The following is a 19066-nucleotide window of genomic DNA, read 5'->3' as shown; positions in this document are numbered from 1 at the left end:
GCGTTGTTAGATGCCGTGAGTGAGGTGATTGTCGAGGGATTATATGACGAAGTGGGGATACCTTGTTCCTGCTGAGGCTGACTGGGGAACGTATCCAAGGGTGACGTCGGCTGCTTGGACGACGGCGTCCCGTTAGGCTGGGAGACAGAGTGGCTGTTCATACCGAGCTGCTTGTCAGGTCCAGAAACATGGGGCGATCCAAGGCTCGGGATACCTCTTGGTTGTTCGTTCGCCGGTGTGAGGACCGGAGTCGTGGGCCCGGATCCATTGCGGCCCGAATGAGCGCCAGAGTTCAAGTAACCCAGAGAAGCTTCGGTCGCGGGAGGCGAGAAGGTGCTCTCTGTGGACATTGGCGTGGTGATAGTCGCCATTGGAACTACGATGTGTAAGATAATGAGTAATCATCAGCGAAAACGACACTCACTGCCTGCAAAGGGCGACTGCCCTCGATCCGTCGAGGTCGGACTCCGTAAATGCATCTCCTCATCCTCTTCATCGTCGACATCCGTAATCTCCACAGCGCGCGCCTTCCCATCCATCCTGTCCATATCGCCAATCATCAGGCGCTGTCGCTTGCGCGGCATCATTGCGGGAGGACTATGGCTACCGTCATGCTTGGGGGCGGACCCCTGTCCGAACACTCCAGCAAGGAACTTGAGAATCCGATTGATCGTGTCCTGTTGTTTCTTGTGGCGCTCGCGAGCGGCCAGGGCTTCCTGCCAGAGTTGCTGATTTGACGACTTCAAATCGTTCAGGTCAGTGGAAATGGCAGCCTGATGGCGTTTAATGACTGTGATGCCGTTGACAATCGCGTTCATATCGAGGAGTTGTCCGGCCGACAAGGATCCGTTGACAGCCATCGGGTTGTTCGGATCCTTCGCAGCTTCGAGGAGATGGTCTTCATTTCCGTTCGGTTGTGGCGCTTGCTTTTTGCGCTGAATGAAAGCGAGGAGATCGGGCTGGCCGCGGCGGAAATTGGCATGTTCAAAGTTCCAAAACTCGGTCTCGGCTTCGGACTTGAGGACGCCTTGCTGGAGGTGGGGGATTTTGTGGAACCCGTACATGTTCAGTTGCCGAACGAACGAGCTGAAGTTCTGATGCTTGAACCAGCGTCCGAGCACTTCCCTCGCAAACCGTTCGTGATCCAGCACTGCGAAAATGGTCAACGCCTCTTCCCAGAGGCTTCGAGGAGCGACGTACCGAAGAACGAGTCGCCCGCGTCCGCCCATCGTATCAAGTCGTTATTGGTAGGGTCGTTCACCATTCTGAAAGCACATCAACTTCCCCTTTCGCACCCATGGAAGAACGACAATCACTTACTCATACAGCTTCTGCAGAAAGGCCGGCACGACTTGTCTGGTCGACTTTGTCAAGTTGCTCGTGCTCGCCCGCTGCACTCTGGCCAGCGCAACCTGCTGATCGGAGGCCATGATGGCAGGTCAAAGTGAAGGATTGAGGAAGAGCTCAGCAGAGATGGACTAGGAGGAGTTGCCTGTTTTGGCCTGAGCTCAAAGCTGAGCAGGTAATCCGGGCAATACATGACCAAACAAAGTCCAGGATACACGTCATTTCTGACGCGACGTCTTCGCGCGGCGGCCAAGGCTTGTACCTTCAGAGAACGCTGCGTGCTGGGGACGACACAAAGTTGAGCAGCGATGCGAAAGCGATTTTATTTGTACTCTCCGAATCATCATCGAATTTCGCGTCGTCCTCGATGTCGTGGAGCTCTCGTTCTGGCCCTGCCGTAGCGGTGACGCCACGTGAACCGCGCACGCGTGAATGAGAACGCGTCTGGGTCGCGGAGAACGATGACCAAGTAAGAACCAGCAATATTCATTGAGGCAGAGAAACATGAACGTCCAGGGACAAATGTTTGATACCAGGTAGCCAGTCGTGGTGCGGTTTATAAGGCGCTTGCTCAGAGAGATTCCACTGACTTCGCGAATTCAGACGTTCAGACGATTCTAGAAGGCAGCGCCAGCGCGGGCCCTTTGGCAAAGAGAGTCATTGCTAGAACATAGCGTTAAGAGTGGTACAATTCAAAGGAGCGAGATGGGCAAGCACTGTCAGTGATACTAACGACGACTAGAATGATCCATGCTTCCAGGTACTTCCTCGCACCGGCGTCTGTTTGTACGGTACGTCATTGACAATGTTACGGAGGAAAGGTGGCCCTTGCACTGCGCTGTTGGGCTGAAATAATAGCGCAATAGGGAGAGGGCCCTACTTACCCCTAGCGATTAACAACCTCACGGTCGCAGTCGCAGCTTGTCGAGTCGCCAGAGGATGGCGAATGAAGCGACTGAATCTATGCCCAGTTACAGGGTACTAGTCTGAGTAGGGGTCGCATATCTGCCATGTAACGTGCGACGTGCCTCATGGCGCTGGAATGGGTGAATGTATGCGCTCGTCAGCTTGCGTTCTGGACTCATGCTACGTCTACGCAAAGCGGCCCGCCGTGTTAGAATGTCTCCCGCTTATTCGCCGTAAAACGAGGGTTTCTGCCAGGTGGTGTATACATCACCTCTCCTGGTACGGGTTACCGTTGCTGCTGCTGCCAGTACACTTGACTGAGCTGGAGAAGGTCGGCCTTCGACGAGGCTCTGTCTCACCTTCACCTAGAACTGCATATAGACCTACATGCCTCAGCCACGCTGTTTGCTGACTGCGTATGTATCGATAGACTTGTCGTCGAAGGACAGTCTAGCATGCTCGTGGCAAAGGTCCATAGAAGATGGAGAGCCGGGAGACGTTGGGGAGACGCGTCTAGGGTCTGAAGGTGACGCGTCATGCGTTAGTGTCACGTGCTTTTGTTACTCGTGACATCGGTGACTGAAATTCCGCCAGCCCGAGAACGTCCAGGCGACTGGGAGGTTCGCCCGCCGAACGCGTTCGCGAACGTGTTCGGCGAATGTCTGGGCACGTGAGGGGATGCCACGCCACCGGAGCGTAGGAAATCGCCACACCGCAACTGTTATTGAGCGAGAAAGGCAATGGTGGCTATGCTTTCAATCCATAAAATACAGCTTGTTATGCACATATTATTGTACCATACCAGGGATATTGATGATGTGAATAGAGTAATGAATTTCAAGTTGTCCATGCCCAATGACTAATTATATGTATACAGGGCATCTGTGGAGGCATCACATTTCCAATGCAATGCCAGTAGTATTGACCACATATGGAAACCGTTAGGGGGAGGGCACGGAAGGGGCTTCAGTGGGTTCGTGTGACCCCAGTTGGACAGACAGCTTCGATTACTCACCACATTTTTTACAATTACCCAGCAATTTCAATCTCACAGACTGATACAATAAACTTACAAGTTAAAACCCTCAGGCTATGCAGATTTTATCACAAGCAGGAGGGGTACGCGTCTGTGGCCGGTGGACAGAGCCACGAATCGACAGCGCCCACGTGCACCGTGGAGTGGTTCTCACGTTCGCATTTGCAGTTCGCGAACGCGTTCGGCGGTGTGACCTCCCAGTGGGGTCGACTTTCTGGCCAGCCCACAGAATACGTGACAGGGTTTTCAGTAGGTAAAGCTCGCGGGCGCTACTCACGCAGCAGGGACGGACGACTCTAGGATACCGTGACATCCTGGGGTAGATAAGTCAATTAAGAGTCTACAACAAATCCTGGACTATAAACATATAATACAAAATCCGATCGGGTATCTTTACATCAACGGGAATCGCATCTATGTCTTGACACCATGAGGGGGTCCGCGCAGCCTTCTCAACGTCTACTTCCTCTGAATCCTACTTCCCGCCTGACCTGTAGCCTGCGCATTCAGGTACGATTCTGCCGGCTTCCGGTACGCCTTCCCTTGCTTGTTCCGGTAGAACAGCACTTCTCCTGCAGATACCAACAAGCTCTTTGAGCATCATCGACACATCGAGGGGAGTTGGAAAGAGCGCACCTTCGTCCTCTACAAATTGACAGTCGTTGTAGGTATCCCATAGGGCCTTGAAGACGGGCTTGTCGGAGTAGGCGTAATGCTCCCCGATCTTTTGTCTTAGGTATCTCGTAGCCTCCTCCCCGTTATCTGCGAACAGCTCAGCGCAAAGGACCAAAACGCTTCGCAGAAAGATACTCACACCAAGGCAACTTCGGGAAGAAATGATGGATCACATGATAATGCGCAACATCGTGCAGGAAGAAGCGGCCCTGCCACCCCAAGAAGTCGCGGTCGACCGTCGCCGCCGCGCCGCGCTGGAAGCTCCACTCCTTGCCGCGGTAGTGCGGGAGGCTCATGTCCGTGTGGTGGAGGTACGTGATCATGATGAACCAGTGCGAGACGAGCAGCCAGGGGATGCCGTAGAACTTGGCCACCTCGGCGGCGCCGTAGAAGGCGCAAGCCTTTGTTACGCCCCAGATCATGGCGGCGATGCCGAGATTGGATATCCATACCGCCGAGGCTTGTTCTTTAGTGAATAAGACGGAGCGGGCTAGGGATACACAACCGGTCAGGCGTTTATGGTGTTCAAGGTACCAAGGCCGACTTACGATCGAAGTGATTGGTCCACTTCGGGTATGTCTTCTGCCCGGAGACATTAAACACTACAAGCCAATCAGCGCAGCGGCATAATGAATTCGCCAAGACGACTCACGAAGGTACGCTGGGAACGCCAGGACCTGCTGGCGCACGAGCATGTACAGCGTGTAGACGGGTGTATCGCCGAAGTAATCTTCGTAGTCGATTTCGCTGTGGCCCGGCTGTTCCTTGGGTATGCCGAGGTCGCTTCGCGTCTTCGGGACGTACACCTCGTCCTTCTCCATCGACGCGTGGTTCATGTGGTGCCGATGGTGGGAAATCTTCCAGCTGAAGTAGGGTGTCCAGAGGAAGGTGTGCGTGATCTGCTTACGCACGGTGAGCTCTGGGCTCGTTAATTTCCGCAGGGGATAGGGCACGTACGAAGCCCACGGCGTTATTGATGCGTTTGTTTGGCGAGAACGCTCCGTGGCCGGACTATGGGGATAGTGGCGTCGGTGTGAGAGCAGGCGTCTCATCGGACGTCCGAACGCACCTCATGCCCGATCACCCAGATACCCGTGAATATCAAGCCTTGGAACCACCAGCTGCAGGAGTTATGACGGAAGATGGATGCTGGACGACGGAAAGGACTTACTAGGTGAGCCAGGCAGTCCATCGTGCGATTTCAGCACCAGCGGGTGTAAGAAGTTGCCTCGTTGTGGCGTGCTTGAAGTATGGGTCGATAAACACGGCACAGCGCCACACTGCCGCCGCCATAAGGAGATCCCTGACGAGGTATCCGATTGCCCTCTTCGTATCTCGAACGAACAGATGAGCCGGGATGGCAGCGCGTATTTCGCTCAGTGTCCTGACATGTTCATCGTTAGCGGCGGGCGATGTCGGGCGGTGGTGGGTGCTTACCACGACATTGGAGTGTATTCCGGGATATCATCCTCAGCCCGAGGGCCTTTGGATGTTTGACCGTGGACGTCGACTGGCTTGCCCATGTTGCGTTCCAAAGCGAGTGATCAGCAGGCTTACTACCTGGGTTCGGTACCTGTCAGCCTATAGATGATGCCAACTGCCAGTGAAGACGTTGGGCGGCTGCCCTCTCACAGGATTGCACGATCCTGCATATATAGCGCCTGGAACAGCTTCGATCAGAAGTATCAGTGGGTGTACGATCAAGATATGGATATTTCAAAAATTTACTCTGACCGTGGTACGCTTCGCGTCTCTAATTACCGGGAATCTCATCCTTAAGCCAAACGACCGATGCACATCTGCTTGTCCCATCCGCCACAATATCGGAGGGGGAAGTCGGGATACTGTGGCTTGCTACTTCAAGTAAGACGCAACATACGCAATACGCGGCATGGATAATTGCTCAGAGGTGTTAGACTGATATGAATGTCCATCGCCTCGTGAATGATGAGTGTGCGAGAATCAGCAGCGAGATCGTAAATGAGGCGTGACACGTTGTGACAACAGCAAGCTTCTCTTCGCCCTCGGTGTCCGAGAATTGATCGGACAGATCCTTAAGACCTTCCCTGGGGTGCCCCGTGGTACGTCCGTGTGGGTAGGAAATGTTATCCACACTTACGCACTTCGAGACGTTCTCCCGAATCTCCCGAAGGCAGACCGAAATCGTCATGCTTTGCCTGCTGTCGAGAGTGAGTGAGTGAGTACTTCGCGGATGGTGTTCATCAATTGCTGATATTGGTCTCGGATGCCCACAAGATATAGCGAGTGCTTTCCACCCTAAGTTTCCCCGATTATAGGTCGTCAATGACCGCCTGCCAAGGGCCTGATACAGGTGACGAAGGTGTGTTCGCGTTGACGTTTCATGCGATGTCTCGTCGAGAGCATCGCATGTAGAAGACGCAAATCATTGACGCACAGCACACTGTGCGCTTCGATTGCACCATGCGATCTCGGACTATAGCAGCAAGATCCTCGAGCCGACACTACAGTCCTTCTTTCTTCCTGATCCCAAGCTTGAATGGTGCGAGAACGTCGATCATCACTTTGATATATTGATCTGCATACATCCCCCACCGTCGTTCGGCCGTTTCATGTGCCTTACCGAGATAGTACGGTAGAAGCAATGCGCTTCTCTGTCTATCGTGGAAGTGTGGCCATCGGGATTTGTCCCGAGGTACGACCGCCGCAGTCCTGTCAATCAGCAGCAGCGGTGGCATGGGCAATATTGGAGAAGCTCCGTCAAAATTATTCTTGGCTTCGTCAGGTCGACATCGATCGAGCGTACTCAAAGTCGGCGAGCGCGTCTCATCTGGAAGCCACCAGAATCACTGTCATGTTGGCGTACATCACTCGGGTAGTGCGGACGCACTGTCAGTGTGTTCAATACCCACTTGAGAGTGCGATGTGTAGGCACCACCAGGGAGTACTAGCAATTTCCATAGTACCATGGCACCGACGAATCCCTCGAGGCATTTCAAAGATCCTCCGAATTTCCAACGACAGAAACGAGCGCAATCTGTAATATAACAAAATCCGCAGCAAAGCAATAACTACATAGCTCAATGCAAATAAAACACGACCTCCTTCTCAGGTGCTACAGGTACTACAGGGTATTTGAGTACAATAAAGATAATATGCGATCCAGCTAGGGGCAGGGAAGGACAAGATAAGAGAACACAAGCCTATACAATGGCGGACGAACGGCTAGATGGCGTACGCCTCCTTGCCCATACTCATGACCGACTTGGTCGGCGACATCGGGCTGTCGACGATCCGCGTCGTCTCGTGGAATATCTCGATCTGCACCCGTCCATCCGTCAGCTCTACGGAATCGAAGGTAATTAGAAGGGAAAGGGAAGCACGCACCACAGGCCCTGTGGTGTTCGAGCGAATGTGCGAGCGCCCGCCGTTGCTGAGCTCGTACGTGGGGTACCCGTTCGCGCCGCGCGCGCCGCTGTTCATGAGCTTCCGCCGCGCGTTGAGCGACGCGAGGAAGGAGTTGGCGTACAGCTTGCTCTGGATCTCCACGAACGCGAGGAAGACGAGGCTGCCGTTCATCGCGGCGAACTGAGGGAGCGGGTCAGTGGGCTGCGGAGACGAGGTACGGAATAGACCGACTGTGATCACGATGATGAGGGAGAATACCCTGGGTGCGTGCGTGAGACTGGAGGGCTGGGTGGGGGTGGATGAGCAGGACGTACGTCGTTAATGCACCGGTGTTGATTATGTACGCCATTAGCAGGTTGATACGGCTGTCGGATCTAACAATAGAGATGTCATTGAAGGAGTATACCCCGGAAAAGACGAAGAAACATACCGCTGGAATCCTGTACGGTTCCTCTCTAAGAAATAGCACAAGGCTCCAGCCACGAGTAAATCGACTGCCGCGGCGGATGAGAGGCCACCAGCGAGGGTCATCTGCAAGTGTGGCGGTTTAGTCAGAGAAATGGTAGAGCAGGTGGGCGATAGCGTACCAAGGGAAGCTTCCGCGTGCGGAATACGCTCCATTCACTCAAGGTGTAGCTGAGAGTAACATGTTATCCGGCGCGTGCCGGTCAGATATGAGTCAACGCATACCTGAGTACTGTCGTTGCTTCAGGACAACGGGATATCAGCAGCTGTGTGTGAAGGTGGCTAACAGGTACTAACCCACGCCGAAGCCTGTGTCAAGAATTCGTAAGCGGATAGCAGTCCTGCGTAGACGGCTGCAGATATCACTCACCGAACCGTAGGACCGCAAGGAAAGTGACAACGGCGGTCAAGATGGTATTCCGGTCACTCACTGCGGGCACGGATGAGGTTGGGCAGCTGGACATGTGGGAGCCACTTACATATCCACACCCGCCGGACGTAGTAGCCGTGGACTAGTGCAGCGACGAGCACCCCGATTATCACTGTAATCTGTTCCGCGAAAAGTTAGTATACGCGAACTATCCAATCACAGGATATAGCGTACCCCACCGCTCCAGTAGATGACATTCATAAACGGAGCATTCCCATATTCCGTGATCACATATTTATAGATGAAGTCGATGCAAAAGCCTGTATGGAGGGTCTCCAGAAACCTTGCGGCAGGTCGATATAGAGTGCGGGCCGCATCTCAAGTCATAATTGCCCACCATATGAGCCCCACCATCCATTTCAGCAGCTTCTGGTCATTCGGGTAGTTCTGATAATATACAAAGGCCTGTGTGGTCGTGATTCCGTACAAACTGCACCAAGTCACTATTTCCGTGAATTGTAACCAAATGTGATGATGACTTACATCGCGGCGATAAATATACCAACGAGCACACTACCGAGGAGTTGGTCTACAGCAGACATGGTAGCTGTCGGAAGTGGCCAGAGGAGCGAAGAAAGAGGCGAAGGAGCGGTCGGCCGTCGAAGGACGCGATCGCGCCGCAAGCTCGAGCGCACTTTTTATGGGACCCACTGCGCTTTCGCAGTAAGCGTGCATAGCCGCACGAGACACTGTCGTCGCTAGATTCGGACGCTCGGCTGAGGGGAGCTTCCGCTCCTACGGCTTGATGAACGAGGCGAGGGAGATGATGTTGGATCAGGAATCCACGGAGAGCCATCAGAATTGGCGTGCTGGGCTTGACAGGTGTGGCTTAGAGCCTCAATGGTGCTGATGGCGCCAGAGTTCGTTTTATTGCCACCTGATCCGGGACACGGGGAAGTGAGCTTGTCTGTCGGTCTGATTTGATGTCTTTCGCCGCATGATTTTTGGGAGTACTAGCGAATTGAATTCAGACATGTGTGCTAGCGACAACAAGGGCGACATATTGTATCAGTAAATGTCAGTGTGACACTGAGAATTAGCTGGGAATTTGTTCGCGATTCTTCAGCACGATCACGCACAGTAACGCGGCAGAGGCTCTCCGACTGCTCGAAACGACCGAAGGACTGAAGCCGTCCGCCTTGATCGCGTACTTGAATCGGGCAACACCGGCACGGTCCGGCGGGTATGTTCTCACGGTGCTTCGGGATCTTAGATCGTTCGCCATTGGGCCTCCCAGAATAACGACCGTGACAGAGTGTTCGCATCAGCGTCTGGTCATGCTTCAGTTCTCTATCAGAGTCCTGAAGCAGAGGATGCTCCGGGAAAGGTGGACTTCGCCTGTGTTTCCGCTTATATATCATTCAACTTGATTCATAACTTGTATGCAAGGTAGTTGAATATGTCGCCGAGCGCAGTCCCTCCTCTCGACGGTTCCTTCCGAGTCCTGCCTGGGTTCGTCGACTACCACCATGTTCACAATCCCGAACTGCCTGTCTTTCAGTTTGCGCGAGACGGCAGCGACGATGTAGCCAGCGTTTCATTCCGAGAGTTCGCCCGAGCTACCCATCGTATAGCACATGCCGTCCGTCCGAAGGGCACCGGTAAGGACAGAGAGGTCGTAGCGCTCATCGCGCACTGCGACACTATCCTGTATATACCACTTATGGTGGGGATGATACGAGCAGGATTCGTGGTACGTCTTGGACTCTTTGTTTGATTAGATCGCATGAATAAACCGCACCGCAGCCGTTCCCAATCTCGCCCCGCAACTCGACAGCTGCCATCTACAACATGCTCGAGAAGACATCATGTCACCGCCTTCTTACCAACGCGTCCATCCTCCAGCCACTGATAGATGGCTGCAATACAGAGTTCACTGCCAAGGGCTACGAGTTGCATATCGAGGAGATCCCGACTCTTTCCCAAGCTTACCCCAAGCTCGGGGAAGAGTCGGCTGCAGATCCGTTTGTAGAGTATCCACCCCTAGAATATGAGCCCGCCATGGACGACGTCTGCCTGTACCTGCACTCATCCGGGTCCACCGGGTTCCCCAAGCCGATCCCTCAAACGCACAGGACTATACTACACTGGTGTTCATTCCGTGCGTCCACTCATGCCTGGCATACAAAGAGACACTCGCTCAGACCTCCACGTCCTCGTTATGCTAGCGTCTGTGACTGAATCTCGTTACCACCCGCGCCCAGTCATCTGGGGCTCAATGATGCTCCCCTCCTTCCACACGCTCGGGATTTACATGCAGCTCTACGCGCCGCTCGTCTCCGGCGAGGCCGTCGTCACCTTTCCGCCAAAGGCGCCCGCTCCCCCCGTCATGCCCAACCCGCAAAACACGCTGGAGCACTGCCGGCGCGGCGGCGCCACTGCCGTCGTGGTCGTCCCTGCGTTCCTGGAGGTGTGGGCCCAGAATCTCGAAGCGGTGAAGTTTCTGGCGAAGATGGAGATGGTCGTGAGTACTCATGGTCTTTACCTCCGAGATATGCGTGGCGTGACGAGAGAAGACGTTCGCAGGCGGCCCGCTGTCGTCGAAGGCGGGGGACGTGTATGTGAAGAATGGCGTGAAGATTAACGCAGGGTACGGCGGCACGGAATTCGGCGCGCCCGCGTATATGTTCGATATCGACCCGGAGAATAAGGCGCCGCATGTGCTCAAGAACCCGAAGGACTGGGCGTGGATGCGGCTCAGCGAACGGATGAAGATGCGCTGGATCGATCAGGGCGATGGGACGTACGAGCTGCACATGCTGGTATGTGTCTTGTCTTCCCCGTGGCGTGGTGGGTGTTGAACTTATCGTGTTTGGTAATGTATAGACGAATGAGAATCATCAGGTGTCGGTGGAAAACCTGCCTGATGTACGGGGGTACGCGACTTCGGACCTGTGGGAGAAACACCCGACGATCGAGGGGCTGTGGAAGATGTAAGTACGAGCGACTCCTGACCCCACTGTATGCCTTGACTTGTCGCCAGCGTTGGTCGCACAGACGATGTGCTCGTGTTAGCATCTGGTTTGTCCAAATTGCCTCCCTTTGCTTATCGGATTCGCAACACTAACCACTCTTGGTAGGCGAGAAGACCGTCCCGGGGCCCATGGAAGGCCACATTGGGCACAGCCCGATGGTGCAGGGCACGCTCATGTTCGGCCGCGGGCGCAACCAGGTCGGCATCATTATCGAGCCGACGTCCGAGTACGTCATCGATCCCAAGGACGAGAAGGCCCTTGTCGAATTCCGCAACAAGATCTGGTACGCCTCTTTCCTTGCCTTCAGACTAATTTGCGATTGCTGATGACTGTGAGATAGGCCGGTGGTGGAGGAGGCGAACCGGGATGCCCCAGCGTTCAGCCGGCTGTTCAAGGAGATGATACTCGTCGCCGACCCCGCACGGCCGCTCCCGCGCGCGGCGAAGGGGACGGTGCAGCGCAAGCCGACGCTGGCGTTGTACGAGAAGGAGATCGATGCACTGTGGGTGGCGAATTTCAGTGAGATACTCGAGGATGTCGTCGCTCAGGCTCAGCGCTTTTGCGTAGGTACGAGGCTGTCGAGTCGAGCTTCAAGGCGGAGGATAGTGAGCCGCCGGCGAGCTGGACGAGTGCGGATTTGACAGTGTGGTTGCAGAAGAATGCTGAGCAGATCAATGAGCGCAGGAACATCGACCCCGAAGCTGATCTATTCGAGCAAGGATTCGACAGGTGAGTCATCTGTTTATTTGTAAGTCGGGGGACTTACCACAAGGACTCTCTTCGATAGTCTGAGCGCCACGTTCCTGCGAAACCGAATTATCGGGGCATTACGGCTGTCGGTCGATGTACCAGCCAAGCAGGCTCTTTCCGCTTTAACCCAGAACCTCGTCTACACCAATCCGACGATCAGGCAGCTGGCATCGGCCGTCGCAGCACTGGTATCTCCAGCTACCCTCAACGGGCTGCACGACAAGGCGCCTGCGAAGGCCATTTCGGCCTTGATCGAGAAGTATTCGGCTGACTTCCCTAATCCCTCTACGAGCAATTCGAACTTAACCAGTACTGGCGGTGCTCTGGTTTTGGTTACTGGGACCACAGGGAGCCTTGGGTCGTATATTCTGGCTACACTCTTGGAGGACTCAAGGATTGCGAAGGTCTATGCGTTCAATAGGAAGTCGCATGCTGGGTCTTCGGTCGAGAGACAGAAAGCAGCGTTCGAGGATAGGGGTCTGCCTGTTGATCTGCTGTCGTCCTCGAAGGTGGCATTCTTGGAAGGCGATGCTACTGTGCAGAACTTTGGCTTGTCTGCGGAGACCTATGAGAAGGTGAGTCCGCTCCCTGTTGCCTATATCCCAACAGTGGGTTCATATGCTACAAGTTACACTCGACGGTCACACATGTCATCCACAACGCGTGGAGACTCGACTTCAACCTCTCGTTGTCATCATTCGAACCAAATATCAGAGCAACGCGGAACCTGATCGACTTTGCCTTGACCGCGAAGTCGGGCGCGCTGGTGAAGTTCCTCTTCACCTCGTCCATTGCCGTAGCCCAGTCCTGGGACCAGTCCAAGGGCCAATATCCTGAAGAGGTTATCTCGGAGCCTGAGTATGCTGTGGGCGCTGGGTATGGTGAAGGGAAGTACGTCGTGGAGCAGGTGTGTTGACGGTTGTATCTTCAATGGCATCCTTGTGTCCTTATGGCTGTGCAGATACTTGCTAAGGTGTTTGAACACGGCCTCCATAGCACGTCGCTGCGTATCGGCCAGATATGCGGTGGGCTGCCGAAGGGGGCGTGGTCTACCAGTGATTGGGTGCCTATTCTCGTGAAGTCTAGCCTAGCGCTGGGATGCCTTCCGCAGGCGAAGGGTGTAAGTGTCGACCTGCACATCCGCTGTAACCGCGTGTTGACCGTTGGGCAGGTGGTGTCGTGGATACCGATGCACACGGTTGCGTCGGTTATCTCTGACGTTGCTCTGGCCTCGGTGGATGTCCCGCTTGCTCTCAATGTTGTCCATCCACACCCAGTCGAGTGGAATAGCATTATGGGAGACGTTGCGCAGGCGCTTAGCCCTGAATCATCGCCTCTGCCCGTGGTTCCCTTCGAAGAATGGGTAGCCAAGATCGAGGAGAAGGCCCTTAAGGCCGAGAAGGAAGACTATGAGAGCATCGTGAGTTTTTGCAAAGAAAGCCGTCGCATCTCGCATACGCTGACTATAATACGAGCGTTCAGCCTGCAATCAGACTTCTGGATTTCTTCAGGAAGTTAGCGGAAGCGGATAAGGCTCTGCAGGTGACTGACAAGGAAGACGTGGTAGAGGCTGGCGGTGTTGCGCGCTTCTCCACTGCTAAAGCTGAGGCGCTCAGCGAGGCTATCAGAACCGTTGGTGCACTGACTAGTGCTGACGTGAAGAGATGGGCTGCGTATTGGAAGGGCAAAGCTTTTATCTAAGCGGAGGACCAACGTTGGCTTATTATACCCTGTATCCGAATTTTTGTAGACTTAGGATGTCTGTACGATTATTGCATTGAGGCGGAACGGATTGTGGCAGTGTGCACCGGGTCTCGCATGGGGTCCCAAGTAGGACACTGCACGGACCGCTTTCTCTCACGCATTGATCTAAGATCCATTCAGCGAAAGAGTTCCAAATTTTCTGTACACAGTCCAAAAGCCTTCCGGCCAACTTCAACGTATAACCTCTCCTCGCACCCGGTTAAACATGGCATTCGGTGAGCTATCCAAACCTTTTCTGCTTGGAATACGTGGTCTCACTTGAGGAATGCAGGAGGATCAGGCGGCCGGGGCGGCTTTGGAGGCAGAGGGGGAGGACGAGGTGGAAGGGGCGGAGGTGACCGTGGTGGACGGGGTGGGGGAAGAGGAGGCGCACGAGGTCTGTCTTACCTGCCTTCTCCCTTTGAAAATGCGTTGAATTGCTTTGTTATCAAGGGGGAGGAGTTATGAAGCGTGGGGGCGACCGAGGCGGCAGGGGAGGCGGTCGCGGCGGGGGACGGGGTCGTGGTGGTGACAGAGGGCGGGGCCGCGGAGGAGGCCGCGGCGGCGCGAAGGGCGGAGCGAACGTCGTCCTCGAGCCCCATCGCCATCCCGGTATCTTCATCGCAAAAGGGAAGGAGCACCTCCTCGTCACGAAAAACCTGGTCCCCGGCGAGAGCGTGTACGGCGAGAAGCGCATATCCATCGACGGCGGTGTGGAGGGCACGAAGATCGAGTACCGCGTGTGGAATCCGTTCCGGAGTAAGCTTGCGGCCGGGGTGCTCAGTGGGTTGGATGAGATCTATATTGCGCCTGGGAAGAAGGTGTTGTACCTCGGTGCTGCTAGCGGAACTAGTGTTAGTCACGTAGCGGATATAGTTGGGCCGGTAAGTGTTGTGCAGTTTGTTCCTACTTGTTGTTTCTGACAGCCACGGCAGGAAGGAGTTGTGTACGCTGTAGAGTTCTCGCCACGATCAGGCCGTGACCTAATTGGTATGGCAAAGAAGCGGACGAATGTCATTCGTGAGTTACCTCGAAAGTTCCTTTAACTTCTTAGTGACGAGACTCGTTGCTTCAGCCATCGTGGAGGACGCCCGTCTGCCACAAAAATACCGGATGCTCGTCTCAACAGTGGACGTCATCTTCGCCGATGTCGCGCAACCCGACCAGGCCCGTATAGTGGCCATCAACGCCCACATGTTCCTGCGGAACAATGGACACGCTGTGATCTCAATAAAAGCAAACTGCATCGACTCTACGGTTGAGCCCTCGATCGTGTTCGCCAAGGAGGTGGATGCTCTGCGGGAACAGCACTTTAAGCCTATCGAACAGGTTACTCTGGAGCCTTACGAGCGTGACCACGCAATGGTGACAGGTGTGTCTACTGCTGTTATGATACTAGCCGGTGACTGACTGCCTCGTCCTCCTGTGCAGCTGAATACCGCCGGCACGACGCCATGCGTGCATAGGGTCGTCCGTCTCTGATTCCTCGTCTGTTTCCCTCTCTTGGTGTACTTCCCTTGCGTATCATTTTTCTGTTTTCTTTCCCAAATATAACTGTAATTTTGAGCCGACACGCTATAATTACCGCCCAGACGCGATCTTGACGTGGCGGGGCACGTGCCGCAGCGCCTCTATCGCAGAAGTCAGACGCAGAGTCGAGCATGCATACACTCTGTTAATTATTCTTGGCCCGCTCTACAGCTAGCTCGCCCAGCATCCACCCGGTCGACACGACCAGCGCCGACACAGCGTATGCAGAGGCCGCCCCAAGTTGCGATAACCGTCGGCGACCCCCGCGAAGAAGAGCCGCTCTCCGACTTCGAAGAAGTCAATTATCCGACACATTCTACTAATAGCTGGTCTACCCGTCAGGAGGAGGAGCTGCCGCTGCACTACATGACGGAGGAGAAGGCACGCCGGAGAGTGCCCAAGGGCCCGGGGGCGGCGACGGCGAACGGGGTGCACGACGAGAAGGCGGAGCCGTTCTATGACGATGGCGGGAAGGACGTCTACAACAAAATCGGGAGTGCAAAGGCGAACTTGGGGAGCGGGCGGCAGAGGAGACCGCCCCCGCCCCCTCCGACTACATTCGTGCGTCCGAGTTCTATTACTCTGAGTAGTAAGATGATTACTGAAGTAATGCGTGGCTCCAGACCGAATTTCTGCAGCAAAACATGGAACACGTCCCGCCCGCAATATACACCCTCCTCTCCTGCTGGACGCGGTTCCATAAAATAGGCAAGGCGCCGTATGTCATCTGGGACGAAGCCCACTTCGGGAAGTTCGGCTCACACTACCTCAAGCGCGAGTTCTACTTCGATGTCCATCCACCGCTGGGGAAGATGCTCGTCGGGCTCGCTGGCTTGCTGTCGGGTTATGACGGGAGCTTCGAGTTCAAGAGCGGGGAGCAGTATCCGGAGACCGTGCCGTACGTGGCGATGCGTGTACTCATGGCGATGTTTGGTGTGGTCATGGTGCCTCTGGGCTGGTATACCGCCGTGGAACTGGGTATGAGCCAGTGGGCGTGTCATTTAGTGGCCATTATGGTTCTCTGCGGCAAGTCTCCCTCTCAATCGCCGGTATGTTTGTCCCCTGAATGCTCCTACACTATTTCTAGATGTTGCCTGGTTATGTATCTCAAGATTCATCCTTCTGGATTCCATGCTCTTGGCGTTCACGTTCTCTACTGTATTCGGGCTCAGCAAATTCCACAATCAGCAATATCAGTCCGTGTCATAGTTTCTCCTGTAGCATCTGGGAGCTCACTGACGCTCACTAGGTCATTTTCCTTCGACTGGTGGTTATGGCTGGCCTTCACCGGCGTTTCAATCGGTTGTGTAGCGAGGTGAGGAATATCTTCTGTGCTTCTGGGATAGTTGACTGACACGCGTACAAGTGTAAAATGGATTGGTCTCTTCGTGATGGCCCTAGTCGGCCTGTACACGATCGAAGACCTATGGGAGAAATTTGGAGACGTCAAGATGTCCGTGGTAAGCTCGTATACTTCACGGTTGTATTTGCAATCATCTCAAGGCATCGTTTAGCAAGATCAACTAAGACACTGGGGTGCGCGCGTACTGTGCCTTATCGTCTTGCCTGCACTGGTGTACATGGCTTCATTCAAGATCCATTTCTTGGTCCTCAATCATTCGGGGCCAGGAGATTCGCAAATGAGCTCGCTGTTCCAGGCTAATTTGGTCGGTAATGACTTTGCAAAGAATCCGCTTGGTGTGTTTGCTATCACATCCCCTACGCGTGACACTCATTACTTGAGAAGATATCGCATACGGGTCAAAGCTTACGCTGAAGAACATGGGCTGGGGCGGTGGCCTCCTGCACTCGCACGTCCAGACGTACCCCGTCGGGTCCAACCAGCAACAGGTCACCTGCTACCACTACAAGGACGAGAACAACGACTGGATCATCATGCCGCGCTGGGACGAGCCCGACTATGATCCCAATGGCGAGCTGCGGTTCCTGAAGGACGGCGACGTCATCCGGCTGCAGCACGCGTCGACTACGCGCAACCTCCACTCGCACTCGATTCCGGCGCCGGTCACCAAGCTGAACAACGAGGTGTCTTGCTACGGGAACGCGACCATCGGGGATTACCATGATTATTGGGAGGTCGAGGTTGTGGACGATATCAAACGCGGGAGAAAGGAGAAGTTCGTAACGATCCACTCGTTGACGACGCGCTTGCGCTTCCGGCACCAGGATTCGGGGTGTTATCTGAGGGCTGCGAACGCGATCTTGCCCCAGTGGGGGTTCAAGCAGGTCGAGGTCAGCTGTGACAAGGAGAATAACCCCAAAGATATTCATACATATTGGAATGTCGAAAGTCACTGGAATGATCGATGTATGTGCTATCTTGTTCTTTTATTGTCATGGCCCACTGATGTCGCTGTGCTGAAGTACCGCCCGGTGATGCCAAGTTCTACAGATCGCCTTTCTTCCGTGACTTCATCCACCTCAACGTCGCCATGTGGACATCCAACAACGCTCTCATCCCGGACCCGGATAAGGAGGATATCCTTGCCTCCAAGCCGACTGACTGGCCCTGGCTGCGATTGGGCTTGCGGATGTGCGGCTGGGGCGATCAGCAGACAAAGTACTACCTCTTGGGCACGCCGGTCATCTGGTGGGGAGGTACTACCAGTCTCATCGTCTTCCTCGTTACGCTCGGAGTGTATCTTCTCCGTCAGCAGCGCAAATATGTCGACATGGAGCCTCGTAAGTATGCCGTCTTTAGTCTCGTAACCCGCGCAATTGACATGGGGATGATAGGCGAATGGGACCACTTCTTGTATGTCGGCAAGATCGCGTTCATAGGCTGGTTCCTGCATTACTGTAAGGTTCATTTCCCTCACCTGCGCATCGGACTAATCGCGCTCGCTAGTCCCTTTCATGATCATGGGTCGCGTAACCTATGTCCACCACTACGTACGTATGGCAGTGCCTATCTCCTATCCTGCGTCTAACACTTCAGCAGCTCCCAACGTTATACTTCTCCGTGTTATTATTTGCCCATCTACTCGACCACTTCATATTCTCCTCCCGCCGATTCACGGACAGAACAAAATGGATAGCCTTCGGAGTAGTTGCCTTCCTCATCGTGGGCAACTTTTGGTGGTTCAGGGGACTCGCCTTCGGGATCGACGGCCCCATACATGAGCACTGGGGACTACAGTGGCGTAAAGTACGTACCCACTTTCAGAGCTATCCAAGGCAGGCTCTGACCTACTGGTATAGACTTGGAATATATATAATCAACTGTAGTACCGTAATATATTCACTTCCATTGATCATGACGGATCCGCGTGTCACTCTTTGCATGCCTTATCTGTTGTCGTATACCTCACTGGGAAGCGGTCGTCCGACGGTGGATCCGGGCAGTCGCTACATTCCCGCTACCTTGGGGAGCGGGTCTTGCGACCAAGTGTGTTCGCACTTTCTCCGCCATTTTTGCAAGATCGGTCAAAGATCTGACCTGCCCTCAACAAACTATGTAATATCTTTCACATCCAGACGCTTTTGGTGAATTGGCACTCCGAATGGTTGGATCCGAGGCGATGTGGCTGATAATAGGACCCTCGAAAATACCGATAGACACTGCAGGAGTTGCAGTCGTTGGGGGGGGGGGGGTGCAAAACATTGTATGAAAGGGAATTTTGCGAGCTCTGATTGGCTGGGAATTCCCTTTCCTACAATCTTTTGCACGGCCCTAAAGACTGCAACTCCCGAGGTGAGATGCAGGTGCAACAGAAAAGGTGGGTTTGAGCAGGGGGATGGCCGGACGGTGTCTGGACACCGGATGAAGGTCAATGTCAGTAATGCCGGTGATTGTCCGGA

The 19066-nt window shown here is 54.4% G+C and overlaps 6 protein-coding genes across 6 annotated transcripts; 3 read left to right on the top strand and 3 right to left on the bottom strand.

Moving 5' to 3' along the window:
- Nucleotides 1-404: 404 nt before the first annotated feature.
- GLOTRDRAFT_35481 (uncharacterized protein) lies at nucleotides 405-1430 on the bottom strand (the record flags this gene model as incomplete). Its single annotated transcript, XM_007864642.1, has 3 exons — nucleotides 405-1150; nucleotides 1201-1265; nucleotides 1321-1430. 3 exons carry the CDS (start codon nucleotides 1428-1430, stop codon nucleotides 405-407), a joined length of 921 nt encoding a protein of 306 aa, XP_007862833.1.
- Nucleotides 1431-3595: 2165 nt separating this feature from the next.
- GLOTRDRAFT_114441 (uncharacterized protein) lies at nucleotides 3596-5487 on the bottom strand (the record flags this gene model as incomplete). The annotated part of the gene is made up of 9 exons (XM_007864977.1): nucleotides 3596-3861; nucleotides 3926-4051; nucleotides 4104-4454; nucleotides 4513-4566; nucleotides 4617-4863; nucleotides 4922-4975; nucleotides 5034-5085; nucleotides 5136-5348; nucleotides 5402-5487. The coding sequence occupies 9 exons, from the start codon at nucleotides 5485-5487 to the stop codon at nucleotides 3749-3751; spliced, it is 1296 nt and encodes a 431-aa protein (XP_007863168.1). The 3' UTR covers nucleotides 3596-3748.
- A 1681-nt stretch (nucleotides 5488-7168) lies between these two features.
- Nucleotides 7169-8788, bottom strand: GLOTRDRAFT_103827 (uncharacterized protein; the record flags this gene model as incomplete). Its single annotated transcript, XM_007864976.1, has 11 exons — nucleotides 7169-7285; nucleotides 7331-7531; nucleotides 7583-7610; nucleotides 7666-7725; nucleotides 7782-7882; nucleotides 7939-7987; nucleotides 8183-8246; nucleotides 8296-8365; nucleotides 8421-8529; nucleotides 8584-8676; nucleotides 8730-8788. The coding sequence occupies 11 exons, from the start codon at nucleotides 8786-8788 to the stop codon at nucleotides 7169-7171; spliced, it is 951 nt and encodes a 316-aa protein (XP_007863167.1).
- An 857-nt stretch (nucleotides 8789-9645) lies between these two features.
- Nucleotides 9646-13672, top strand: GLOTRDRAFT_36989 (acetyl-CoA synthetase-like protein; the record flags this gene model as incomplete). The annotated part of the gene is made up of 13 exons (XM_007864755.1): nucleotides 9646-9939; nucleotides 9993-10347; nucleotides 10415-10710; nucleotides 10763-11014; nucleotides 11073-11179; nucleotides 11230-11267; nucleotides 11327-11504; nucleotides 11562-11723; nucleotides 12009-12546; nucleotides 12600-12878; nucleotides 12933-13091; nucleotides 13143-13391; nucleotides 13454-13672. The coding sequence occupies 13 exons, from the start codon at nucleotides 9646-9648 to the stop codon at nucleotides 13670-13672; spliced, it is 3126 nt and encodes a 1041-aa protein (XP_007862946.1).
- Nucleotides 13673-13840: 168 nt separating this feature from the next.
- On the top strand, nucleotides 13841-15290 carry GLOTRDRAFT_56262 (Fibrillarin). The gene is made up of 6 exons (XM_007864796.1): nucleotides 13841-13950; nucleotides 14007-14111; nucleotides 14168-14598; nucleotides 14650-14734; nucleotides 14790-15086; nucleotides 15146-15290. Exons 1-6 carry the CDS (start codon nucleotides 13941-13943, stop codon nucleotides 15178-15180), a joined length of 963 nt encoding a protein of 320 aa, XP_007862987.1. The 5' UTR covers nucleotides 13841-13940; the 3' UTR covers nucleotides 15181-15290.
- Nucleotides 15291-15888: 598 nt separating this feature from the next.
- Nucleotides 15889-18493, top strand: GLOTRDRAFT_36960 (glycosyltransferase family 39 protein; the record flags this gene model as incomplete). The annotated part of the gene is made up of 11 exons (XM_007864752.1): nucleotides 15889-16297; nucleotides 16332-16440; nucleotides 16494-16559; nucleotides 16611-16704; nucleotides 16759-16942; nucleotides 16992-17573; nucleotides 17630-17947; nucleotides 18002-18064; nucleotides 18114-18157; nucleotides 18207-18413; nucleotides 18467-18493. The coding sequence occupies 11 exons, from the start codon at nucleotides 15889-15891 to the stop codon at nucleotides 18491-18493; spliced, it is 2103 nt and encodes a 700-aa protein (XP_007862943.1).
- Nucleotides 18494-19066: the final 573 nt, after the last annotated feature.

This window comes from Gloeophyllum trabeum (assembly GCF_000344685.1).
Source record: "Gloeophyllum trabeum ATCC 11539 unplaced genomic scaffold GLOTRscaffold_00003, whole genome shotgun sequence".
Lineage (NCBI taxonomy): Eukaryota > Fungi > Basidiomycota > Agaricomycetes > Gloeophyllales > Gloeophyllaceae > Gloeophyllum > Gloeophyllum trabeum.
This window is presented reverse-complemented; position numbering and strand designations above follow the sequence as displayed.